This window comes from Octodon degus, unplaced genomic scaffold (assembly GCF_000260255.1).
Source record: "Octodon degus isolate 3935 unplaced genomic scaffold, OctDeg1.0 scaffold00003, whole genome shotgun sequence".
NCBI classification, from domain to species: Eukaryota; Metazoa; Chordata; class Mammalia; order Rodentia; family Octodontidae; genus Octodon; species Octodon degus.
This window is the reverse complement of record NW_004524579.1, coordinates 405,153-422,601: the sequence shown is the minus strand read 5'-3', so window position 1 is coordinate 422,601 and position 17,449 is coordinate 405,153. Positions and strand designations below refer to the sequence as shown.

At 40.4% G+C, this 17,449-nt stretch overlaps 1 protein-coding gene and 1 long non-coding RNA gene across 2 annotated transcripts in view; both read left to right on the top strand.

Moving 5' to 3' along the window:
* Znf521 (zinc finger protein 521) overlaps window positions 1-17,449 on the top strand; it is a 287,254-nt gene that overhangs the window by 19,778 nt on the left and 250,027 nt on the right. The window contains exon 4 of the mRNA XM_004623543.2: window positions 13,607-13,786. Within this exon, the coding sequence (XP_004623600.1) occupies window positions 13,607-13,786 (180 nt within the window). The remainder of the gene's footprint in view (window positions 1-13,606; window positions 13,787-17,449) is intronic.
* LOC111816477 overlaps window positions 16,029-17,449 on the top strand; it is a 15,749-nt gene continuing 14,328 nt past the window's right edge. The window contains exon 1 of the long non-coding RNA XR_002820866.1: window positions 16,029-16,040. This is a non-coding gene — a long non-coding RNA (uncharacterized LOC111816477). The remainder of the gene's footprint in view (window positions 16,041-17,449) is intronic.

Genomic DNA, 17,449 nt, shown 5'->3' with positions numbered 1-17,449 from the left:
TCTCTACAGATAAAGTCTAAAACCTTCATATATCCAATCAGATGACTTTCAAATATCCATTTATCCTTTTTCTTTCAACCTTAATGCTAAATGAAGTGAGAGAAATAGTAATGAAAATTGGAGTGGGGAGAGCCAGGAGGATTGTGAGAGGCCACTTTTAATGAGTGGAATATCCTCAAATGATAGCAAGTGACAGAGAAAATTCCACCTTGGGATCATTTAACATAGATAGTCTAGAAACACTTTCAAAAGGGCATTAGGTTCAGGGGTAGTCTAGTCTTTGCAAAGGTCAGTCATGGCTGTGGAGAGATGTCTTAGGAGGAAAGAGCAAAGGAGCACACACAGAAAGAAGAGGACACAGATCAAGGGCCAGTGTTGCCTAGTGGTGACGCCCTCTTACATGTCATGTTCTGTGTCATGCCGTGACCTCATGACAGACTGAGGTGAGAGTCAAAGTCTCTTATTTTCTAATTCTGGACATTGTCCCTGTGCTTGTGCACACTGTAGAATAGAGGGTGGGGCTCTGCAGAACCAAACTCTTAGGTCAGTGCTATGTGACAGTAGCCTTTCCTATTTTGGTTTTAGCTATTCATGCCCCAACCAAGCTTTTGATCCTGTGTGCACAATCAGTATGTCACAGTGAGTTGACAAGGTGGCTCCCTTACCCAGTGGCACTGGGACTGAACCCTCATGTTATTGAAGTTTACTAAGCCTCAGTTTTCTTACTGATAACATGCAGAGTCTACTTCGTAGAACTATTCAGCAGATTTCTAGCTCACCTCCAGTTGCTAACTGGCAGTCTACCTCTGGTGCATAATGTTCTGGGAAGCTGGAGAAAGTGCATTTTGCTCTCCTTTGGGCTTTGCATTTCTTCAGTCTTTGGTGGGGAGGAGTTTTGTGACTGCTTTCCCTCTTCACTTGGAAAAGAAAATTTCACTTCATTTGTGAACTTTTCCATTACTTCTTAGTAACCATTATTCGAACTTGTGCATTTAATTCTTAGTAATCATTCTGTACCAAGAAAGATGATAATGAAATTGGAGGAGAGCTAAATTCACAGTTTTGGCAAGTACTTTTGCCTTCACACACTTGTTTCCAGAGATCCATGCCTAAACTCTGCCTTGTGTGACTCCTGCACCACTTGTCATTAACCCTGTGCTACTTGTCATTGTCCCTGTTTATCAGTGAGAACCCTGAGGTGGAGACACTGGGTTCATCCAATTAGCATGGCTGAAAGAGAAGAAAAATGTGGACTTCTAACTTGAAAAGTGAGCTGTCTTTAATCCCACTGTTTTCAAATGAAAACACCCAGGGTCATTGATAAAGCCAAGAGGCAGAATAACGCACCAGTCACTGGTCTCTTCTCTGCTCTTCCCTTTCATTTCCTGTGTTGATAAAAGGGTGCCGTTCCTCTCTTCCATTCGCCTTTCCAGCAGCTGACTTCTTCTTTTTTTTCTTTTTGCTGGAACTGGAGATTGAACTCAGATCCTTGCGCTTGCCGGGGAAGCACTTACTCTACTGAGCCATCTCCCCGGCTGCAGCTGACTTCTACAAGAGAAAGCAGTGTGATTCGGTATTACTCACTCAGACCTCAGAGCCTCAAAAACAGGGGGAACCTGACAAATCCATAATTGTATAATTAAAAGCTTTGGCTTTGGGTAAAAGAATGAAATGGCCCTGGAAGCCAATCTGGGAGGTATTTCAGTGGTTGAAGGGGACAGGGTGGCAGGGTACAGGAACATTTTCCCCTTTGCTGGTGAGATCTCTGAGCTTAAAAGCTGAGGAGCTTTTTAGAAGTCTTCCTCTTGATGCTGTCCCTCAGAATCTGAAGACTTGCCAGAGTGGAGCCCACCCGCTTGAGTTAGAGTGAGTGATGGCTGAGCCTGCTGAGGCACAGTCCCGCACTTGACTTTGGGAGGACCTGGTAGGTTGTGTCAAATGTCTGGTGTACAGCAGCTAGCTGAAAATCGGACCTGTATTCCCTATGGCAAGTTAAGGCATCCTGCCAGCCTGAAAGCCATGGACTGAGCCTTAATGGAACATTGGCGTTGTCTGAGGAGAGAGTCGGGCATGACCTGCTGCTATTCCTGAAAAAAAAAACCAAAAAAACATAAAACGACTAGTTCTGCAGTACTATGGTTCTTCTGAGATGGCACATGCTCTTTGTGTGTTTTTGTACTTGTTTGTAGTGTTGGCTAAAATATAAAGTTTCTCTTTTTTAAAAAGTTATAAGAAGTTGCTGTAGGATTGATTGGAGGAGTTGCTTTACTATTTTAGAGACTAAGAGGAGAGCTGAGGACTGACTCAGTGGTAGAATGCTTGCCTAGGGTGAGATACGCAGCGCTCTGGGTGCTAGTCCCAGAACACAGAAAACAAAACCACACCTTGAAAACAAGGTAAGCCTTAGCTGTCAGAAAACAGGAGCCCTGGCCCTTTGGCTTCCCTCTGCAAACATCAAGGCTCCCTACATGTATTTACTGAAGGTTGCATATCTGATATGTGCATGCACGCATATGTGCACTCATGCACACACACGCGCATGACCGTGCGCGCACGGGCACACACACGCACACACACACACGCATTTATGCTTACTAAGACACATGCTATAGAAAAAAACCCAACAAATATATATGGATATTTTTCAGCCATTTGTCCTTATGTGCAGTTGATTTACTTGATTCAACTATATTTGGAGATTATCTAATAATGAATAATTTAAAATATGCTTTTATATATAGCATATGTATGATAAAATGTTGCATAGATGATCTTAGTATTTTGACAAGTTAAGATTGAGATGATATAAGTGGGAACATATTTCAGCGAACTGCTCGTTTATAGTTAGGGAGAGAACGGCATCCACGTTCACTTTCAGCTCTGTCTGAGTAGCTCTGTAAATTGCGTATTGATTATGCTAATAGTATTGGTGTCTTTATTACTCGTCTGCAGAAACATGCAGATTAAATGCACATTTGGCAAGATTGTCATTCCATGAATCTTAAAAATCTGGTATTTGGTGGTGAAAATTTAAGAAAGAATTAAACTAATTTGGAAACTTAAGGAAGCTGATGTTCTAGGAGATGAAAAGCACAGTTAAAAAGTTAAAAGAAAATGCTGCCCATATGTTTCCTTTGTTTCAGATTCCTTAAGGAAAGTGCTGCAGAAATGGCAATGAATCAATAATAATCTATTTTTATAGTTTAATTTTGGTCGTGTGGTTTCTCTTGTTTTGTTTGTTGGGCTGAGGAAAACTTAGACATGCAGGATTGTATGCATTTTTAGATTTATTAGTCCAACTGAGGGAGACAAAATGGATTTCTTTATTTTTTTCAATTATACATAAATTTTCTTGTAGTTCATAATAGTTCCTAAGTCATAAATCACAGTTTCCTTTTTTGCTCTGATCTGTCATGTATAAACATATACAGTGCTTTACTTTATAGGATTTCTCCTTTTTCTCTTCTGCTGAGTCAACATATTCCTAAAGAAACTATTTAGATACCACTTTATCTTCCTAAATAGAATCTCTTAGAGATGTGGGCTTACCACTTACATGTTAGCTAGGAATGAGAAGAAAAGCAATTGAAAATTTGCTTTCAAATTACTTATACTTTATTTTAATCCCCAATATCTTGGAGAATCATTTGGAGGTGATGAAGGAGAAGAAAAAATTCTTTTTTTTTCTGTTGTCCTAGGGAACTCAATCATGTTTAGTGGAACAGTAAATTTTGTGTTTAAGTCAGATAAATCTGATCATCCATATCTTTAAAATATACCATTGCTGTTTAGAAGAATGACTTCTTAAGTTTAAAAAAGGCAAAGTTGCTAGTAGGGAGCATTGAGTGACAGTATTGGTTTGAGTTTTGTGAATGAGTTTGAATTTACTTCTCAGAATGTGAAGGCAAGGGCTGTCATGTTGCGCAAGTACTCTTACACTGAAGCTGCCCAGTATTCTTGTTCAGAATAAAGCACTTTCCCCCAAGCTATTGTTTCAGTAATTGTTGAGATAGTTAACTTTAAGTGTCCAATTTAGAAATATTGGTGTAATTTGATTGATCTCATCTACAGTAACTGAGGAAATAAGAACAATTGGTAAAAGCATTAAACAGTATGTTGTCTTTCAAATACAAAGACTTATTGTGCCCATTTTTTCTTCGTTTGGTGCTATAAAGCTTCCCAACTATATTTCTGTAGTTGGGTCTCTAGGATTGTTTGGTAAAGAGAAAATAATTATACTTCCAAATGACACCATGTCCAAATCCTAGCTTCAGAGATAGATTTTATTTATGGCTATAGCTGTTTATGAAAAAAAACAACATTTTTCATTAAATCTGGTGTCTATGTGCTAAGTACCTCGTATCCATTTCTGAAGTAACTGATTTTCCTCCAGAGTGGATGTTTAGCAGGTTTTAAATTACTTTACTGTGGAAGATTACTACTCGAATGCCTGGATATTAAAAGTATTTGTATGTAATATGTTTCTTATAGAAAATGAAGCAGAGGATCTTGAGGCTTGGTTTAAGATTGAACCTAGGAATATAGAAGTTGCTTTCATTTATTTCTGCAGGAGGTTCAAAGCCATATGAGATTGGGCTGTGTGGTCTACGGGATGGCATCAGGTAGCTGGGGTGTGAAGAGGCTCCAGCCTGGCCAGGAGGAAAGATTGTGCCCCCAACTAAACCAAAACAAGCCAAAGCCAACAGCAAGTCAACAAGAGGCTATTGCTCACTGTAAAACCATCTGGAAAAAAAAATGTAGGGTAGCTTTGCTTTCTTGGGTGAGATGATGCTGAGTTTTTGAACGTCCTTTTTTCTGCTTTGGGGATTGAACTTGGGACCTTGCGCGTGTCAGGCAGGCGCTTACGCCACCAAGCTATTTCCCTGGACTGAATGTCCATTTTTATCTTCCTTCATCTATTTGGCCTGCTGACTTTGCCATAATTCTGTGTGGTTTTGTGCCATGTTTTCTTCTACCAGAAAGATATGATATTCTTTAAATAGAACATTCTAATATATTTATATATTTTTGTGAAGAAAAGTTGTTTATTTTATCTCCATTTCTGGAGGCAGAAGGTTCCAATAGCACGAGGTGGGCCCTGCACAGGGGCCTCTGAATAGGACGCGTGCCAGGGAGGGAGCATTGTAGCTTCTTGTAGATTTTTATATTCTTGAAAATGGGCTAGTGTTACTACTTCATCTTATGAGCAAAGTCCTGGACTGCATGTAGAACTATGATTGCTTTTTTAAACAAATGGTTAGTGGTTGTTTTGTTTTGTTTTAATAAAAACATGAAAAAAATTAAAAAGAGATATTGGAATAAATATCTGGTTTTATTTTCAGTTAAAATTTGCTTGTCTGTCTGTCGTCTGTCTGTCTGTCTGTCTGTCTGTCTGTCTGTCTGTCTGTCTTTCCGTGTATTTGTTACAGAGTCTCACTATGCAGCTCAGAATCGTAGTGACTCTTCTGTTTTCAGCCTCCCCAGTGCTGGGATTATAGGCATGCGACACCATGCCGGGTCTTGCTGGCCCACTCAGCATACCAAAGGGTGGGGCCGGTGCAGCATATGATGCTGGGGATCGAAACCCAGTCCCTGCTTTTGCCTAAGCAGGCACTTAGTCCGTTGAGCTATCTGGCTGGCTCTGCATGTATTTTATTTGGCATTGTGTATTCAAAATAAAAGTGAAGGAAAGGAGGCTTGTCAGTGATTTCTTTTCCTGATCATTTTCTTTGGGGTCTCTGCAGACCTCTTGTGTGAGATTGTAAAGGTGGCTAGTATTATATTTCTGTCTCTTCTCTGCCCAGCTTTGGAATTAATTTGCCACCATTTAGGTGAGATAAAAGATATAACTGGAGTGAGAGATGTAAAATCATTAGCCTAGGTGAGTACACCTATTTGCGGTCTTTATTTATTTATTGACTTGTTTATTTATTCATTTTGTGTATTTGACATAGGGTCTCACTATGCAGCTTGGACTCTTAGTGGTCTTCCTGTTTTCAGCCTCCCCAGTGCTGGGATTATAGGCGTGTGCACCACGCCTGGACTAGGTCTTAGGCTCAGCACACCCTGGGGTAGGGGCCAGTGTGGAATGGGGGACTGGGGATCGATCCCTGGTCCCTGCACTTGCCAAAGCAGGCACTTATTCTGCTGAGCTATCTCGCTGGTCTGGTGTTTAGTTGTTTTGTTTTTTTTTTAATGTATTTGGTAGAGGGTCTACAGGGTCTCACATCACACTCATAGTTATCCTCCTGTTTTTAAGCCTCCCAAGCGCTGGGATTACCTGTGTACGCCACCACACCCAGCCTCAATCGCCATCTCAGTGCACCCCGGAGGGGGGGCTGGCAAAGCACACCAGGGATCGAACTCTCATCCCTGCATCTGTCTAAACAGGCACTTTAATCCGCTGAGCTATACCTGTTTTAAACAAAGACTGGGCATTCATCTCTAGGAATGATTACACCAAACGGAAGCTGGGTAAACACTGAGCCAATGCCCCACTTTCTGTGCCCACAGTCCTCAATGGTCCCAGACCCATTATTTCCTTTCTGCACTCTCCACTTCTTTCCTAGTTTGTCTCGAAGCCTTCAGACCTGCTTCCCTGCTTCCTGGCCTGGACTTTGTCCAACCATCCTCTCCATGACCAATGGAGCGTGTTTCTAAACTGTCACCTAGATCAGTCACTTCCTACTTAAAGTCCCTCACTGCCTTCTCAGAATGCTGAGGTCAGGGTAAGAATGGTTTGCTCACAGGAGTTCCCATATGAACTAGTTCCTTCTACAGTCTGCTGCAGTCTGGGTCTTCATAAGGCTTCCCTCTGTTTCCATTCCACCCGGTACCTCTTATTTGAGTAGCACAGAAATACTTGCATTCTGTGAAGATGTCGTGTTGCTTTGTGCAATGTGGCTTTGCCCATATGTCCTCAGGGTGGAGTACGCTGTTCTACCTGTCTTGAATTCTTGTCTTCCCTTTATGCCTTATCCTGAGCCGAAGCTGTTCTGCTCTGGGTAAAATGGGCTGTGTTGGAGATAAGGTCCCATCAAGCCCTTCTCTGCTTCCACGCAATATTTTATTTCTCTGTCTCTCTCCTTGCCTTGCCCTGTCATGGCAAAGGCAGAAAGGTAGTACATTCTGAATGCCAACTTGGGCAAAAGGACAAAGCAGCTCAAGGTAACTTGAGCTCAAGCACCCCAAGCTGTCCTGAACACTTTGAAAGCAGAAAGGACCAATATCCCCAAACCACTGAATGTGTTTTGACCTACCTATTGGAAAACTACAGCAGATTACAAACTTCGGAAGCTGGGACCAGAACATCTTGGATTTTGTACCTCCAGGGTCTTAGCCAAATGCTAGTCATCTCAGAGGTGCCCAGTAAATACTTGTTTACAAGAGTGGCATAAGGCAGCCCTAGATAGTCATTTTAAAATAAAATGACTTTAAAGTAGGACCATGTTATAATTGCTCTATATTTGAAAGCTGGAGTGCTGTAATTGCTTTTTCCATAGATCTTCCTTTAACTAAATGACAAAGAAGATCTAAGTAGAAGGAATTTGGGTAGGATATTCTGATTAGAAGAGAAGAAACCTATGTGGTTCCAAAGTGTGCATGTGTATGTGTTGTTTGTTTTAACCTCTCCCAAGGCTAATTTCCTCCCACTCAACATCCTCCTACAAGGAATTTCATTGTAGATAGAGAGTGGTAATAAATTCATATTTGGCATGTTCTCCTTGATAATGGTGCATCTGTGATATTTCTCTTTGGTCTTCAAGGACTATGATAGACCTGTAGAACAATCAAGCAAAACCACAGAAACTCTATACTTCAACAGCATGATTTTGTTTAATGTAGAGATAATTCGTTCTGTCTGAAATTTTATAGACAAAAGGGAAAGAACGAACAGATTAAAGTGGATTTCTTTCTCTTTCTGTAAAACAATTTAATAATTTTCTGAGAATAGAACCTTCAGAAAATAAATACCGCAGAACAAGAAAGAAGAGCATATTCTTAACCTTGACCACAGGTGCTCTTGGTATCCGTTGGTGCATGGCCAGGTGTCTACCTGGGCTGGCCTTGCTTGTCCTGCTTAGCTGAGGCTTGGCCTCTGGGGTGCTCGTCCCTAGCCACCCCTCTGCTAGTTTTTGTTTTGTTTGTTTACCTTTAGATGACAGCAGAGAAAAAAAGATATGAGACAGCAGACCAGCAGGCTAGTGTGGGACAGACGGCCGCTCAGTCTGGCGGGCCTGCACTCCCTCATTAGAGCCTGCTTGCCATTTTCTATCAGTGTGCCATTTATTTTGCCTAAATCTGTTTTCATCTTAGGGGATTTCAAGTTAGAATGCATATCGAGAGCCCAGAAAGCACAAAATAATGATCCCGCCCTTTGGTTTTTGAAAACAGGGAAGGGTTTCTGCTTCTTGTTAACTCCTCACAGCCTGGAGGTAACTTTTCCTCTGTTGTTAAAAAAGTATAAAGAGAAAGCAGTGAATATGGCCCACATGCACAGGGAGGGCAGGACTACTTCCGGATACGGTTACTGGATAGGCCATTCGGAGCTTCTTTCTAGGGGTGAGGTTTCTGAATATGGCAGTAAGCCTAGCTGACTAATTATGTGCACACACGCAAGCTTTAAATACAACACTAGACATTATTTGGTATAAGGTGGTTGTTAACCTCGCCTTGTTAATCACCTGCTGTAGTGATTCTGGGGAAATTTAAATGTGGAACTTATTTGTTTAAAATCTTATGTGTATTTAATTTGCACAAAACCTCAGTATAAAACACAGCTTTTTAATTTTTCTTTTAAAAAATATAACTTAGGCACTTTCTAAAGTAACAAAACCATCATCTGTGTGCTATTCCACTAGTAATCTGGTACTGGGGGCACTTTTTTGCATACTTTTTACAACTTTAGATAGCTAAAACCCAGGAGGTCATGCTTGTTACAGTGAAATCAAGCCTTGTAGTTTTTTTCTTTTTTAAAGAAATAGATATTTTTAGTTGGTAGTTAGTTGTAATCACTTGGTACCATGTAGGTTGATTTAAGATTGAATAATTCATGCCATGATTATTTAATCTGGTATAAAACTGGCTATGACTGGAGAACAAACTGTTAGGAAATGGTCCAGGTTTAAGTTTGCGTGTGTGTATAAGTAGAGTATTTTTGGGTTCATTCATCTCTTGCCAGTCTTAGTTGTTCAGTAATCTTCTTGCATTCATATGTACATCATCTTCAGACTCTTGTGTTTCTGCCATTCTCATAAAAACTGAGTCTGGTTTTTAAGATAGGGCTTCATGCTTGGAATTTACCAGGAAAAGCCTCATTTATATCTCTTGCAAGAAGGGGAGGCCTGCACTGTGCATTCCCTGCCAGAAGTTTTTATAGTAATACTTTGTATCTTGGTTCTGGCTCTTACCATTAAATGTGCTTTTTATAGAGTACCAAGTTATAAATGTAGTGCAGCTACGGCATATTAATCTTACTGCAGAGATTTAATGAGGCAGTTGTTTTGCCATGGACACTGTTGGGAGCAGAGAGCGACAGAGTTTTACTTTACCACTGAGCTGCAGAAATATTCTTTGCCTGGTAATAATTATAACCACATGATCTCGGACTTTTTCTTCCTTTTGCCGGTGCTTTTCCATGCAAAAGTGGCTTGGAAGGAGGTCCATTTCTAGGCAGTGAAATGGATTGGAAATTGGGCTGTTTTCTCAGTAGTTTGACATTTTAGCTTTGATCAGGCATGTGACCCTTGTTGCAAAGAGAGAAATATGTAAGATGAGTTTTAAGAATACAGATAGTCTTTGCCAGTCCACTGAGATGGCTTTTGGATATTCATTACTTTTACTTGACTTTTATATAGGTTATAAAAAGCAAATGTGGTGAAACCTCATTTTACATGAGCAGAATAGAATTTCTGCAGGTTGGCCTCAAACTGATCCCACACTTGAAATTAATTGAAGTCCCTGCGTTTATTGCCTCCAACACTTTTAAGCCAGTGCAATTTTTCATTTTCCCCAAAGTTGTAATTTTATTAAACCAAGTTAAAGCAATAACAATCCTTATGAAGAGGAGGATGAGAAGAAGGAAAGAACTACCTGCTAGAGGATAGAGTGAGGGGGAAATCTTGCCTCTTGTACATCCTCATTTATAGGTAATATTAACAAAATTGGAAACAGAATTCTGGTGTTGACTGTAGTAGTAATAGTTGTGTCTGTATTCTAAAGTCTATTTTTTTATTCTGGTCAGGATACTGTAATTCCTGTGTCCATAGTACTCTTTCAAAGGAATGAGCTTGGAAGTTGGCAGAAGAGGTGAAATCACTTGTGGATGCAACATATTTCGGAGGCGTTGTTTAGTGAGTGGTGTCCTGTCTGCCCCTCTGCTATGGACTGCAGCTGCACTGTAGGGGGCATTGGGATGTTTTTAAATACTGCCCTTGGAGTGAGTTTATAGCCAACAATGTGGTTGGGAGAATAATTGTCCCTCTTGCAGTAGTGTAGGAGCAAGGCAGTGCTCACAGGCATGGACCTTGTGTTTATAACCCATTAGGTTGAAGTCAGAGGTTTGAATGGCTAGCAGAGTAATACAATTATTTTTTATGATTGGCTCTCAAAGGACTTTATAAAAACTACATCACTAAGGCCATGTGCAATTACTGAAGTGTAGCCACCTGTGGGGAAGAAATGGTGGACAATGTAAGCTTTCTAGAATCTTCCTGCATCAACTAGCATTAAGAATGGAAACCCCTAACACAAATAAACCTATCTTTTCAATGGGCAAGAAAGAATTTGTCTTGAAAGTGAAAGTTGGAGAAACCTTGCAGGGAGAGGGACTGAGATTCTCGTACTCATTACACAAGGCATGATAGGCTATAATCGAACTCACCTCCCAGAGGGTCCCACTTAAGTGTTGACCTAAAAACAATTTCGCCAGTTGGCTGGAGCATGCATCCTAAAGTTGCAGCAGAAGTGAATAAGCTTGACTGATTTTGGTCCCTGAAGGGTTCTATCTGTAAATGCAGAAGTGGAAGCAAAAACATTTTTATTAGTCTTAAAATGACTCTCATTCTAATAACTAGCCATAGTGTCAGAAGTATGGGCTGGGGTCATTCTTCAGCTTTTGAGAGCAAAAATATCACACGCTCTTATTTGTTGGTATTTTTGATATTGGATTTGTGTAAAGTGCTCATATGCTTGAATAATAAGGAAAGTGAGTTTTTATCATTTTTCTCTGAAAACCACCTAGGGTATTCTGAGAGTCTCCTTGTTTAAAAGACAAACAGGTCTGCAAACTTGCTGGGTAGCATTTAAATAATCATATTAAAATTCAGACTTAACATCCACAGTTCCCTGAGTGCTGTCAGTTTTTGAGAAACTGGAAACTCATGCTAAACAACTAAGAATACTCAGTATGTCCGTGCTCCCTCCCAACAAGTTCTTAGTGGCATGGGGGGGGGGGTCACTCTGTGATCGTTAGGACGGTGATCCATTGTCTTCAATTGCTTTCTACTTTGGCCGGGTTTCAGCACTTGGTTCTAATTTGTGGGAGATCTTCAGACCGTTACCCGTCTGTTGTGTCTGTGCCTCTAGACACAACATTTGAAAGCAGGAAGCTCAAATCTGGTGGGTCAAACAGGGTTAATTTGGGGAAATGCAGACATGCAGGTGCTTTTTAATTTGGAAATAACTAGGTTGTTTCTGTTTACCTGAAAACATACCAATAAAGGACACTTTTTAGTCATTGCCATTTTTTTTTTACCCTTTCCTTTTCACCATCCCTAAATACTGTTTACTGAGCACTCACCTGGTGATGGCATTGTGCTGGGCAAAGTGCAAGACAAACGAGAAAGGTCCTGTTTTACTCTCCTAGGCATGAGCCCTCTAAATTCCAGTACGTGGAAACAGGCACTGTGTAGAGTTTTGAGCTAATAATTTTCCAGATGGCAAATCAACTTAAATTATCAATTTACTTAAATACTATGAGCTTTATAAAATAAATAACAAACAAACAACTTTCTCTTGGAGGTGGGGATTCTGCCTTTTCTCCTAAGCTTGAGAGATTATTTTATAGTTTGGAATGTAAGAGGCTTTGGGCGTGTCTGGCTCCTTTCAAGCGTGGTGACACAGTTATGTCTGTTATAAATGCAAAGAAAGGCTTTGGGACAACTGGCAGATGGAAAGGGTATATCAGGGATGTGTAGAAGTAGGATTTCTAGAAGCATGTTACAGTGTAGCAGGGAGTGTAGCAGAAAGGACTCTCTGAATGCAGGATGGTGAGGCAGTAGCATTACGGAACTTTCTAAGAAATATTTGGATAGCTTTGATTGCATAGATTCTCAGCTATGACACTTCAGATAGTGAAACATTTAAGGTAGTGAGTATTTGTATATTTTAACCATCAACTATAGCTGTATTAAACTTAATTTAGTCTTATTAAAGATGTGAGAATAGGTGATGCATTACTTGTTTCTTAGGTGTCTTGATATAATATTTTTTGTCAACGTTTCATTGATGAGTCCGTGTCTTAAATCTTTGGCTTGATATGAGACATAATTTATTTCTCATTTTGGGGGACTACTCTCTATTAGACATTGGCATCCCACAAATTAAGTCACCAATTAGATGATCCTGGTTTCATCCAAAGAAGCACATTGTCTCCCTCTTGCCCCACCCCTACTGTAGTGTCACCCCCAGCCCCTTGCTTTTCTGCCAGAGGGGCAGAGACACCAGAGTTTTAGGGATCCATCTCCCAAATGGGTCAAGGAACAGCCTACATAATCCAAATGTATTCTCTGAGCTCTAAGTAAAAGCTTTAGTTGTGCTTTACTGTCTTAGTTCCCTCGTGGTTTATAGACCATCCTTAGGGGTAAAGCGGGGCTATTTACAGTTTTCACAATTACAAGATTTTCAACCTTGATGATGCCAGTTCAAGCTGTTGATTGGTTATCATTTCAAATTGCTCTTGCTGTATTTTTCTTTGTTGTTTTCTTGGATGATTTTGAAAACAGAAGACGTTCACTCTTGAGTTTGTGTTTATAAGAATGTTTTGCTGTGTGGCAGAGCTTGTTTTGCTATTGCTGTCTAAGAAATACTGGAGCAACTGTATGTTTTGACCAATTTGTTAGTAAAGGTCAATTTCGTGCCTATGGTAATCAGCTTAGCTTACTCTCAACTTTTGTTTAATTCTGGTAATTTCCCATGAAAGAATATATTTAGTGGAAAAGAAGTTCATTCTTAAACACAGCGAATTTTTTCCCTTTGCTTTCAAGATTGTTTAATTTAGAAAGTGATTTATCTCTCCTTTTGAAGCAAAAACTCCTAAAAGACTGTGAAAAATGATGAAGTTGTTCTTAAGGATGGACAAATTATTTGAAGGGAGAAGTGGAAAAAGGCCTACACAGTAGGTGAAAGGAAGGACTTATTTAATAATAAAAATTGACCAATTTGAGGAAGGGCTCACTTCCGATCCTCTTCTGATCCTCTGTAATAAAATCTACAAGGAAGTCTTCCTCCTGCAGCCTCATTCTGTTTTTGATAGCAAGGAGATTAAACATTGCCTTGAAAGAACCTGTCTTTAAGCACTGTACTTACAGTCTTGATTTCCTTGCAGACCCCAACTGTAAACTTGAAGACAAGACTGAAGATGGAGAGGCACTAGACTGCAAGAAGAGGCTGGAGGACGGGGAGGAGCTGGAAGAGGAAGCCGTGCACAGCTGTGACAGCTGCCTCCAGGTGTTTGAATCGCTGAGCGATATCACCGAGCATAAGATTAATCAATGTCAGCTGACAGGTAAACAATACTTATCACTTCTTGTCTTCTCGTGCTGTTCTAGTTCTGATTTGTTGCAGTTTGTTTCTTTATGTGTTTTTCTCTTCCAGTTATCTTCCTCCTGCACTTGAACTCCTAGGTGTGTCTAGTAGTGCCTTTGAAAGAATTCTAAGATGGTTATTTTGGGGCAACCTTACCATCTAGTCCTTAGATTTTTAAAGACACCTAAATTTAGTAGTTAATGAGTATCCTTTCTTTTCCTTTCTCTTTCTTTTATCTCTCTCCTTCCCTCCCTCTCTTTTCTTTCTTTCTTCCATCTATAGCAATGGAAGCACAATGTAATTTGGATAACTAAAATGAAGTAAAAAATTCTTTTGACTACTTCCCCCCCAAAATTCAGCATGTATTATTTTAACCTAAGTATTGTCTCCTTAAGGAAACTTCCTTATACCTCTCTGCCTGAGTTTGGCATCCTCCCTGCCTCTCTTCTTTCTCCCTCTCTTCCTCTCTCCTTGTTGTCTCTCTCATCCATCTCTATCTATGGTCTCTCTCTCTCGCTCGCTCTCGCTCTCGCTCGCTCTCGCTCTCGCTCTCGCTCTCGCTGTCTCATCTCAGCACTGGCAGTTGAACCTGGCATCTGTTTCTTAGCACACTGCGAATGTGCTCAAGTACTATTGTACCGCAACCTCATTCTCTGATATTTCCTCCTAAATACCCAAATCTTCCCTTTTCTGCTTCCCTCATTGACGTGCGAGTGTGTGGATGTCAGGAATTGTACCTTGTTCATCTCCGAGCCTAGCACAGGGCCTGTCTGTTGTAGACACTCACTAAAGCTGGCGAGCTCTTCTGCTATCTGGTTCATCAGGAGAGTCAGATTTAAAATCACACAAAGCACAGCATGCCCTGTGTAATGACTGAATAAAACTGATTCTCAAGTTTATAGGATATCTGCACTGTAACAGTGTGGTCACTCTCTACATTCATGGAGTCTACACGTATGAATTCAACCGAGTGTGGATCAAAACTATTTGGGAGTAAAGAAAACGTCTGTAAGGGGCAGGTATAGACTTCTACAGTTTTTATCTTTATTTCCTAAACAGTGTGGTGCAACAGGTGTTGACATAGCATCTACAGTGGGTGAGGCTTCTTAAGTAATAGAGGTGAATCGGGGACACATGTAGATCCTACACAGAGACTGTGCTCCTCGGTGTAGGGAAGTTAAATGCTGGTGAATTTTGATGTCCTTTGAGGTCCTGAAACCTGTCCCTGGGGTGTGAGTGATGCCCAGTGTCCCAAAGCATGAGCTCTGAGGACTTGGCTGGGCTCTGTTAGATAGATGTCTTTGTTAAGATTTGAGTCATTTTTCTTTTGCTTTTTGAAGCTGACTCTGCTCTTGTTGTGAGTGTGTATCTTTCTCTCTTCCTCTCTTTTATTTCTCTGGCTCAGATCTTTTTAAAATTAGCTGTGTATGGGAAATATATTTTCTGCATGAGTGGTTCCCCAACTCTTTTCCATAGGATATGTGTATTTTCATTAGATTTTGATGACCATTCCACTTTACAAAGTTTCTCTAACTGAATATTGTGGAAGTGCTGGATTAATCTCAGTTAAATAGGTTTCGTTATTAAAGTGCATTGGGGTGGATCCTCACTTCAGAAAGGGCTCACCCTGAACACGTTTATGAGGTCATGGAATCTTTCATTCAGAAGACTCAGCACTTTTTTGGAATGATGCCTATGAATTATTATGTTTTCTGTGTTTTAATATCGATTTGGGGTAGTTTCAATTTAGATAAAATTCCAAACTTAAAGAAATATCATAAAATTAATACAAAAATTTCTCATATATTGTTTGTCTACTTCATTCACATTTTGTCTTGCTTACCTCATCATTCCTATACTCTCTCACTGTCTCTCTCTTTTCATCTTTCCTTTTACCATTTTGTTGTCATTTGAGGGAGCATTCAAGATACTATACCCTATAAATATACTCTGTATGTTTCCTGTGAACAAACACATTCTCCTACATAGCCAAAGTATATTTACCAAAATTAAGACAGTTAGCACCTGACACCAGTAGATACTATCTACTATCTGATACACGTTCCATATTTAAATTTCAACAATTATTCTAATAATCACTCTTATAAAGTTATTTATTTAATTGTTTAGTTATTTATTTGGTATAAGGGCTTGCTATGCAGCTCGGACTTGTAGTGATCCTTCTGTCTAAGCCTCCCCAGTGCTGGGATTGCACGTGTGTGCCACCACACCCGGTTTCGGTGGCTGGCACAGCATCCCATTTGTTCTGGGCCAGCACAGTATTTGGTACTGGGGATCGAGCCTGGGTCCTTGCGCTTGCCAGGCAGGCACTTAGACCAACAAACTTTCTCCCCAGCCCAATAATTACTCTTATAACTATCTTTTTTCCCTCATCCAGGACTTAGGATCATGTATAACACTTTATTTTCATGTTTCTTTTGACTTCTTTCAGGATTTTTTCTTTTTTTACTTTCTCAACCAGTGCATTTTCCCAGAGAAGCTGAAGTAGCTCATAGGTTGACATCACTTGGGTTTGTCTGATGTTTCCTCGGGATTACATCCAGGTGATCTGCTTGTGGCAGGGACACCAAAGTGATGTCCTGCTCTTCTCAATCCACCAGGAAGTGCAAGATGTTTGTTTGCTCCGATGGTGCCATGTCAGTGGTGAAACCTTGGGGAAGGTGCTGCCTGGCGTCTCTAGTACACACTTCCCATTTTCTTAATTAGCTTAAGTAATTTATGAGCAGATACTTTGATGCAGATTATCTTAATATCCTCAAATCCACAAAATGTTCACCCACTGTTTGTGTACCTATCATAACTGTAGTATCTGTTACCACTTGATCTACTGTAGTTTTCTTTCTTAGTATTTTGCCCTGTATTCACTTTACTGTGGACTTTGAGATTTTTATTCAGTGGGTCATAGTTCATTATTAACATTTTTTTGTTGGTGGTGGTGGTGGGGATTGAACTCAGGACCTTGCGCTTGCCAGGCAGGCACTTATGCCGCTGAGCAATATCCCCAGCCCTTATAATGCTTATATTGCCTTTGATTTAGCCAATGGGAGTACAGTCAAACTAGATCCTCTTTCTGTTTCATATGTCTCCACTATTAGTTGAGGACTTACTTAGTTTCTACAGATGAACAGATGCTGGAGGCCATCATGTTCTTTTCTTATCCCAGTTCTACAGTCAGCCAACCGCGCTTCCCCTCCGTCCATCTCTCTTCTTCCTCTTCCCCACTTCGTAGCCCTGGTTCATTGTAGAGGACAAGGCACTTACAAGCCAAGAAACGGATGTTATGTAGCTCCTTGTTACAAATGTACCATTATCTGTAGGTCCTTCAACGGATACAAAAATACAGCACATTTAATATGATATGTAAAATACCTACATGGCACAATTCATAAAATTCACACATGTAAAAGTATATGCACGTGCATCTATTTTTCTTTCACTATCCAATAAAAACCATGTGCTCATATGGGCATCTCTACTTCAGTCCAACATCTCAGGTACATCCTAGTCTTTTCCCTTTCTGTATTGTCTCCTCTTCCTCCTCCTCCTCCTCCTCCTCCTCCTTTTCTTCTTCCTCCTCCTCCTCTCCTCTTCTTCTTCTTCCTCCTCTCCTCTTCTTCTTCTT